Source organism: Vidua macroura, chromosome 2 (assembly GCF_024509145.1).
Source record: "Vidua macroura isolate BioBank_ID:100142 chromosome 2, ASM2450914v1, whole genome shotgun sequence".
NCBI classification, from domain to species: Eukaryota; Metazoa; Chordata; class Aves; order Passeriformes; family Viduidae; genus Vidua; species Vidua macroura.
This window is the reverse complement of record NC_071572.1, coordinates 89,122,816-89,132,279: the sequence shown is the minus strand read 5'-3', so window position 1 is coordinate 89,132,279 and position 9,464 is coordinate 89,122,816. Positions and strand designations below refer to the sequence as shown.

At 42.1% G+C, this 9,464-nt stretch overlaps 1 protein-coding gene across 1 annotated transcript in view; it reads right to left on the bottom strand.

Annotated features, from left to right (window-relative positions):
* Positions 1 to 6,503: 6,503 nt before the first annotated feature.
* The window catches only part of ZC3H12C (zinc finger CCCH-type containing 12C), a 39,110-nt gene continuing 36,149 nt past the window's right edge, over positions 6,504 to 9,464 (bottom strand). Inside the window, exon 6 of the mRNA XM_053971828.1 lies at positions 6,504 to 9,106. Within this exon, the coding sequence (XP_053827803.1) occupies positions 7,710 to 9,106 (1,397 nt within the window). The 3' untranslated portion in view covers positions 6,504 to 7,709. The remainder of the gene's footprint in view (positions 9,107 to 9,464) is intronic.

The window sequence follows — 9,464 nt, the reverse complement described above, 5'->3', positions numbered from 1 at the left end:
TGATGTGGTTTTTCCTTTTCTTTTGCTCTAAGCAATGTCTTTGAGAGAATAGGGACTTGCAGGGAAAGCAACACAACTTGCTGGAGTGGAGGCTGCAGAGTAAGTGGAGCAGGACTGTGCAGATCAGCAGCCAAGGAAACCTCACCTTGGAGCATCAATCCATTGGATCCTTGACCACCAGAGATGTGATCATTCACTCAGATTCCTTTCTGCAGAAGCTCCAAGCACTGATTTAATGAAAAGTAGCAATGACAATTCAAACAGTGTAATTCATTAAAAAATAAGTATTTCCATGTGGAGAATATAAGGGCTCAGCTGACCTGGAGGCAATGGGAGCATCTGGGCCAGCACTGCCCCAGCCTGAATTCTGACAAGGAAACAGAGGTGCTCAGTGTCCAGCAGCAGATCAGAAAAATACAAAGCAAACACGGACTGGTATGTCAGGGGCCAAGCAGCCTCACACCAGAGCTTGCAGAAGAGACACCACCTCAAGCTAAGCACATATCAGTGTTATCTCCTGGGCTGGGGCCACCTCACCCAGGGAGCCAGGAAAGCGCTTCCCACCCCTCGCATTACACGTACAGCTTCCCATTGCTCCTCCGCTCTGCTGCCGTTGTGATCAGTCTGGTTTATGCTCACCATGATGAGTCTGGAGATCAACATTCCCAGAGGTGCATTGCTGCAGCTTTTCCATCAACGTGCTAGGGGAGGGACCTTTATGTCTCACTCCAGTGGTTGTTTGCCCTGAGAGGAGGCACAGCCAGATGATGCACTCAGGCTGGATGCAGTGGAACAGCACCTTCACAGCTGTGCACAACATTTGCATTAAGGAAACTGATAGTGGTCATAACTAATGAAGAGCAACACTATGTTGTTCCTTCTTTTCTTAAGACGACCATTCATTTTATCTGCATTCATGTCACCCCACTACATTTCTCATTGCAGGGCTGTCAAGATGCTCCTGTGTCCACAACTGGAGAGGGAAGTAAGAGGGTTCCAGCAAGTTTGGACTGCCAGGCCTAGCCAGGAAAATGCAATTTGGAAAAATTACAACTCAACAGCTCCATGTATTTTGAGGACTCACTTTATCGCAGTTTTTAGCACCTTCTATTGAATCTTTGCACTCATTAGAATAGTTCACAACTATTCTGTTCTAAATTCTATTCTGTTCTATTTACCCCTGCAGTATCCAGAGCTAGGCCACACTAACAATTATGCAATGGAAGACAAATAAATAAGTCCAGGTGCAAGGTGCTACACCTGGGTCAAGGCAACCCTAGACACGAGCACAGACCAGGAGAACTTACTGAAAGAAGCCCTGTGGAGATCGGGGGTTGCTTGTGGATGAAAAGCTGGACATGAGTCAACAATGTGGGCTCATAGCCCAGAAAGCCACTTGTATCCTGCCTGTGGCCAGGAGGGTGAGGAAGGGGATCCTGCCCTTGTGAGACCCCACCTGCAATGCTGCTGCATCCAGCTCTGGGGTCCTCAGCTCAAGAAAGGTGTTGACCTGTATGAGCAGGTCCAGAGGGTCACAGAGATGATCAGAGGACTGGAGCACCTCGCCTGTGAAGACAGCCTGAGAGAGTTGTGTTTGTTCAGCCTGGAGAAGAGAGGGTGCCAGGAGGCATTACAGTACCTTCTAGGATCTTAAGAAGGATTACAGAAAGGAAGAAATTGGACTCTTTGTATGGGCAGACAGGACAAAGGGCAAAGGTTTTGAACTAAAAGAAAATAGGTTTAGAACAGATGTTAGGAAGAAATTCTTCACAGTGACAGTGGTGAGGCACTAGAACAGGTTGCCCAGGGAAGCTATGGATGGCCTATCCCTGGTGATGTCCAAGGCCAGGTTGACCAGGTCCCATGAAAGGTGTCTTTGCCCATGGCAAGGGGGTTGGGACTGCGTGATTTCTGAGGTCCCTTCTAAACCAAACCTTTCTATGATTCTATTTTTGAAACTGTTCCAGTTTACTCAATGTGAGCAGTTTTGTTGCAGGTTTTGTGCAGGTAGGAATACAAAGCTGTCTATAACTCACTGCTAACTGCTCCAGAGATTTTTTTTTTTTTTTATGAAACAAAACCAGCCCATCAATAAGGAAAATGAATCTTTATTTTTTTTCTCTAAAAGCAGTATCCATGTACATGGTTCTTTATATGGTTTAGTGGTGGTTTTAAGATGTGAATAGTCACATCACAGAAACAATACAGAACAACCAATGATGGAATGAAGAGCCAGTTTGACAATTCCTTTATCAAGTAGCCCAAACATTATTTTTAGCTAATGGTTTTGCCACAGTGGACTTCAGGACAATATAAAAATCTCACCTACTGAACACAAATACAGAGATAACAACTGGGAAAAGAGCTACAAAATACAATTATTGCTGTTGTATCTGCATTGCTTCCTTGCAGGATACTCTACTGTATGCTGGGAGAGCAGTTCTTAAATTTCAGTTTCATTAAGAAGAGTAGATTGTTATACTTTGAAAAAGAGAGGGTGGATGTTCTTAAACATGTAAGTAAATTTGGTTTGTAGGTGTTCCCAAAGCCTGCAAAGGGCAACCCTGGCCAAATGACCTGCCAGCACCAGTGAGATCTCCCCTGTGCTTGGGAGGAGGTGGCTCTCCAGCTGGGCTCCTCAAGGTCCCAGCCCAGCTGCACTTACACACACGCCAGTCTGACTCAGGTATTCTCTCACACCACTAAACCAGCCCACACCTCTGCTTCTGCTGAAGTCAGGTGTACGTGTTGGTGTTTGGGAGACTGGGCCCTCCCACGGCTATTGAGTGTGAGAGGGAACGAGAACTATTGCAGTTATTTAGCTTAAAGGGTAGACAGAGTAATAAACACTCCAAGCACAAGTTATGACAACCCTTTAAGACCTGAAAATGGAAGGTGGAAAATTATTTCAAGCACACTGATAACTATGAACCACACATGATATTTGGTAGTGCCTCTATAAACATCTATGAGAGATTTGATGTGCACCAGCACATTTCCCTGTACTGCATGGCAAGGAAAACTCAGCACTCTGCAGGATGCTTCCCTTGCAACTGTGCATTTCCTGTGTGATTGGGTGCCTGGCCCAGCAGCTTCTCATGAAACCTTAAGAAATGTATTCTAGAATATCTAAAGATGAAATTTGAACATCTCTCATGTTACTGAGCAAAAGGTTAGCTGGAAAAACCATTTAAAACAGGTTTAGTTACATTATTAGTCTAAACAATACGCCCAAACATATTTAATTTGAACAAAATTCTTAAACTATGCCTCTCTAAAATTTACAAAGTATATAAAACATGTGATTTGACATTTATAAAACCTCAGCCCTTTTACAGAAAACAAAACAAGGCCATAGAATTTTAAGTTTAAATCTATTGGTTTTTCTTCTCAGCAGTTTTAGTTCCTATGATAAAAAAAACTTCAACAAACAGCATTCCACCATGGCCTTATAATGCAAGGAATAAATTAGCAAGTCACACTGTAAATAAAAATAAATAATTTCTAAGTTTTTTTTCTTTTTTAATTGTCTTTTTAATTGCACAGTATTTTAAATTTTCAGTAGCAATGAAAAGTCAGTTGGGTATTTTTCTAAATGCTCCAGAGAGCAGGAAAGCATTATGTCTCATTTTTCAAGCGTTACACATTCAAAACACCTTGGTCAAACCATCAACTGGTAAAACTGGTAAATGTTTTGGTAGTCTCTTACTGTGGCAAGACGGTGCAGTATCTCTCACCCAAGGCATTCAGTCCTCTGGTGCTCACCCTGCTGGGGCAAACCCCAGTGTTCCTTTCCAAGTGAGGTACTCTGGTTTGCACTGGCAGCTTTGATATTTTTGGGAAGGCATTCACCATTAACTACAACTTTCACAGTAGAAGTTCATCAACATCTCAGCTACAGTCCGCACCCGCCAAGGCTGCAGGAGTCTCCTTCAAGGGCTTCCCCAGCCTGGCATGCCTTCTCTTTTCAGGGCATCACACGAGCACATCGGGCTTTTGGCTCTCCCCAGAGCTACTCTGCAATGGAGGACTAAGCTACAATTCAGACATACCAAAGAAAATGGGACACCTGGGAAGGTATGATCTTACCTCAGACCATTAGCAGTATCTTAAACCCACTTGCCAAATATATGTGTGTATATATACAAATATATACATATACATATATATAAAACCCACATATTTGAAAAAATAAAAAACAACAAAGTTATTAATACTGTCATAGCCTGGGTATATTTAGCTCAAAGTTAGTTATCTACAGGACATACTTAAAAACTCTTTAATATTTGCGACATGTATTGAAAACAGTTGTGGGGAGATGCCTAATGTATGTGCATTAAAAATACTGCATATCTATATACTATTACTGATGCAGTTATAACAGCTTGGGATTTTATCTAAAAATACAGAGTTTCTGCTAGGTATCAAAACAACTCTCAAGTACTGAAGACAAAGGGAAGTTTTGCCCTCTTCTTAGCTGAGGGACAGCTATAATTTAAAGGTACTAAATCCTTCATTGCATCTCTGGCACTCAGCTGGAGCCAAGACAGTATCACTGAATTACCTCTGCTATTTAAGGATCACGGGAGGTTACAGCTCAGTTATTTGCATCAATGCAATTACATAGACAAAGGTAGTACCACTGCATCCATGTTTGTTACTGGTGTACTCTTTAGAAGTTGTTAAATATACAGACTGATCTCATCATGGAGATGTTCACACACAATTCCTCCATCTGTTACCACAGCAAAACAAAAGGAAGTATCAAGGCAAACATTTTGTCCACAGTAAATTTCCTTTACCCAACATAAGCGAGTCTAAGGGGAACTAGCACATCATTGCACAACATTAAAATCCACCAAATTACTCCTGCTCTTGTATTTTTAAAGCCTTTTCAGTGCTTGGGTGCAAAGCATAGAACCTATCACAAGAATTCCCTAGCGATCACCACCCTTTGGGGATTCAGTACTGCCCTGGCTGTGTGTGGAGGCAATGGACACAGGTAACTCAGGCCTGGGCAGTGCAGCTCCTCACACTGATATCTCAGCTGCTGAGCCCCTGCTCTAGGCCAGACTGTTACATGTGCATGGCAGGAGCATCCTGGTGCCCACATCACAGGAAAAAATACAAAACACTTCTATTATATATGCACGTTTCAGTTCATGCTTAAAGGAGTTGAACTTTTGGCAGAAGTAAATACCTACATATAAAAAATAAACGTAGAAACCTATTAAAACCACAAACACAATAATTGCATTATTAAAACAGCTGCATCTACACTATGGTGTAGTACTTCAGTGTAATTCAGTTTAACCAAATCTTAGTGTACAACTAAGATGAGACCCATTTCCCAGTCCAAACCTCAGCATCAGCGCTGCATCAATCTCTAATTAAAACATGCTCTACGGATGGCGACCAACCAAATCCAGGGAAAAACTGTTGCCACAGGTGAAGAGGTCTTCTCCCTAAACAGACAATGCAGGACAGATGGTGTAGAGCCCCTCTGGCCATGCCATGGGAACAGGCAATGGCAGAACCTGCAGCGCTCTGGCAGTGGAAGCTGCAGGAGCACCACGTCCTGAATTGGTTTGCTGAACATGGTTCAGATTATTGGATATGTCTATAGCACAATGCTCTTTAGAAGCATTTACTGTATACCCAAACCCTACTTGCTGCAACACATGGTGTCACACAAGTAGTGAAAACGTCTTCATATTCAAAGGTGCTTGGACATCATTTTCAGGCAGCATTTTACCTTTATTTTAGTGAGTTCCCACTACAAAGATTTTAGAAGGAATAAGATGCCAATAGTCTACTTTTTTGTTTTAGTATGCAAAATTGAGACAGACACCTAAATAAATACCTACTTTTACTTGCCTAAATCTATTCTATGTCTGAAATCTCTAATTTTTTAAATAAGGGATAAAATGTTGCCCAAAAGACTAGTTATAATTTTACATCTGTGTTTCTAATCTACAAATCAAAATAGTTCTCAGTTAAAAAGATACAATTTGTATCAACAGTAAAAGGTACTTTCTGGTTCTTCAGGGCCTTACTTAAAACTCCAGCAAGTGTACCAAAATTATCGGCTGTAATAGTGTAAACGAGTGACATTTTTTAACACTGAACATCATTACAATGTATGGAAACCTAAAACTGTCGGCAACTGATCATGTCATGGAAGTACATCTGACATCAATTGCAAAAACAATTTCTATTTTTCATATATATATATGTATATATATATAAAAGCTTAAGAGGTGCTAGTAAAACCCATGACTTTAAACCAGAAATATCCCTTACTAATGCTAAAACAGACTTGGCTTGTCTGTTTCTAAAACTACACTATTTGTGGCAAGAATCAGGCCTACACAATGAAAAAAAGCAAAAACTAACTCCAGGAACACATATGGTATCTTCTCTCCCCACAACCCTCCCCTCCCCAGCCAAAAAAGAAAAAAAAAAAAGTTTAAGTTATTTTTTTGAGCTACAATATCATTACCATAGTGCAGATAATAAATGTTGCATATCCTGAACACACAAAACCTTTTCAGGCCAGCCTTGATAAATAGCAAGAAAAATCAAACAGTATCTTAAATACAAAACTTGCATTGAGATAATTAAATTCATTTAAAAACAGGTAAATACTTTATGAAAAGCATATTTTATCCAGTACAGTTGTGCAGCAATACAAAGGAAAAACATATAAAACAACTAAACAGGGCCCTACGGTTTCAGGTCTCCATCTACTGACCAGAGATACACAGAGCTGGTTAAAAACACACGGGAACTGAAACAGGGTGGCCTGGTTTGGGGTGGTTCTGAGCATTTGCAGTTTCTCTTAGCTTCCAAGGGGTCTGCAAATTCTCAGTACCTCTGAAAATCAGGCAATAAGGCTTTTAACATATCCATAAATTAGTAAAAAATAAAAAATCTTTTCCTCCTCTGTTTGCATCTGATCTTACTAATTGACTGCACCAACAAAAACATGTAACTATTTTAGCAAAACAAAGAAAGCAACAAAAAGTGCCATACTATAAATTACCAATATATTGTTACCCATTTCACTGTTAACTGGTAACTTAATTATTTGTTTCAAAAAATGTAGTCAGTGCTGTAGGAAATCTTTGTTTTCTACAAACAGGTGATTACAGCACGAAAAAGCTCACAAAAACAAACAAACATACATCAGACATACTCGTGGTGGTTTAAAAAGTTCAGAAACTTGGCTTGAAAATTGGCTTGAAAATTGCCTGCCAGAAGTAGCAGAATCCTCATTCTGCAGTTTAATATCTCACAGCCCAAGGATAAGCATCCAGCAAGTTAAAAAACGAAACCAAAAATCCCAACAAAATGTAACAATGATAAGAAAGTGCTGCATATAAACCCCTGATGCACCAAAGATTATAACCAGAGACCACAGATTTTTTTTTATATATATATATATATATATATATTAATTTAAACTGGAACATCCTCCAGATGTGAAAATAGCCATTTAAAAATTTTCAAACTACAACACAAGACTTATCTGGTACTTTCAATGCATGGGGCTATACATACAGACTCCATGATACAGTATTTCACATAAATGGATTACTATATAACCTCCTTGCTGAGAAGGAGATCCCAAATGCTATTGTAGCAAACCTCCCTCAGCGTTAGAGCTGAGCTGAAAACTACCAGACACCACAAAGATGCGTCGTCTCTCAATAACCTAGCTGAGATTTCTCCACTAAGATGGCAGCAGCGAGCTGCTGAGCGTCTGTCACGTGAGGGTTCTTCTTCATCACCATCCTCACAAGATCAGGGGGGAAGATGTTGCAGAGGTTAATGTAAACCTTCTCCCGGGTGTCTTGGAGCCTTGGGGGGTCTTGCGGGATTCCACAGTAAGGTACGCGCCAGGGCTGGTCCTGCTGCTCGGGAAGGCTTTGGAAGGCAAACTGCTCGTAGCACGGCTGCGTGGGGTTGCTGGGCAAGGAGTACGTCTGGCGGTAGCCGTAGGCATCCATCCCGTAACTCTGCCTATCCCAACCTCCCAGCCCCTCCTGGCCAGAGTAAGGCTTCCTGTGTCTTAACGGAGAGTTTTCGTACAAACGCGAGTCTGAAATGCTGTCTATTCTCGTGGACACCAGGGCTCTCCCCAGATGCAGCGTCTTCGAATGAGACGAGCTCTGAGATGCGGAGTAGTCATTCGGACAACTGGAACGAGCACCGACTGCTGGATGCTGCAGATGCACAGCCATATACGGAATGGGAGATTTGTGGTGATGCTTTGGTTCTTCGTGACTATAGCTCTGCACTCGAGTGAGGGGCTCATGGTAGCTCTGCAGGAAGGGCTGAGCGTTAAGGCGGCCGTGGGGGTGCATGTGCTGACACTTCAAGTTCTCCTCCAGCTGTGGGTCAGGTGAACTCATGTAAGAGCGGTCGCTATAACCCACGTAGGAATCGCTGCTGCCACAGCTGACGCTCCCCTCGCTGCTGCAGTCGGAAGCTACAGAGCTAATCCGATAGTCTGTGTCCAAGGAGAAGCGCCTCTCAGGACTACGCGGTCCAGATATGCTGAGGTTTGAATACGCACTCAGCATAGAGTAATACCCTACATCCACCGGAGACTCACATTTTGGATACTGGTCATAAGGCATTGGTGTTCCATGATTTTTGGTTGCCATCATCACTGTAGGATACTGTCCCTGTGGTCTTTGATCCTGAGGTGGGAAGTGAACTCCGGATGGAAGGCCATTAGTTAAAGGTGCAGTACTTTGGGGTTTTCCAGCAGAGGAACTTGGTATACTAACTAAAGAAGGTACAGACCTGGTTTCCAATTTGTTTTTGGTGGGAAGCTTTTCCTCCAAGTCTTGATAGACTTGAGTCCTTATACTAGGATCCGATTGCCTCTTTGGAGCAACACGCTTCAGCTCTGAAGTGCCATCACTTTTAGTGCTACAGGGAACGCTATTGCTTTTTACCAGTCCTCCTTCACTTGTAGTTTTGGCAGCTGTGCTTCTAGACATGGCACGAAGTTCATCAGCTACAGATCTCTGAGGCTGATTTCCTCTTTCTGGATGATAGTATTTGCATTTGTGTCCATAGGTACATTTCTTCCCTATTAATACAAACACAATCAGATTTAAAAAACTTCAAACAAAATCTGTTCGACATCAAATAACAGAAATGCCCCTCATTTGAAGTTCTACTGTTGATTTGAAAGATCTTGCAAGTAAGATTGGTTTTGTGCAACACAGGGTGTGCTCTAAGAACTCCTCTCCTGTTTTGTGGGGAAAAAAGAGGTGATGGTAGTGTCCTGCAGCTGGTGCTCTGGGAATGCAGACTAACACGACCAGCCACATTTTGAACTGGATGTGGCACTGCCAGGGAGGCTGTACACACCTGCTGTCTCAGGCCAAGGCAGAAAAAATAGAGAAGTCCCACAGCTATAAGGCCAGCAGGTTTCAGCTCAGTCA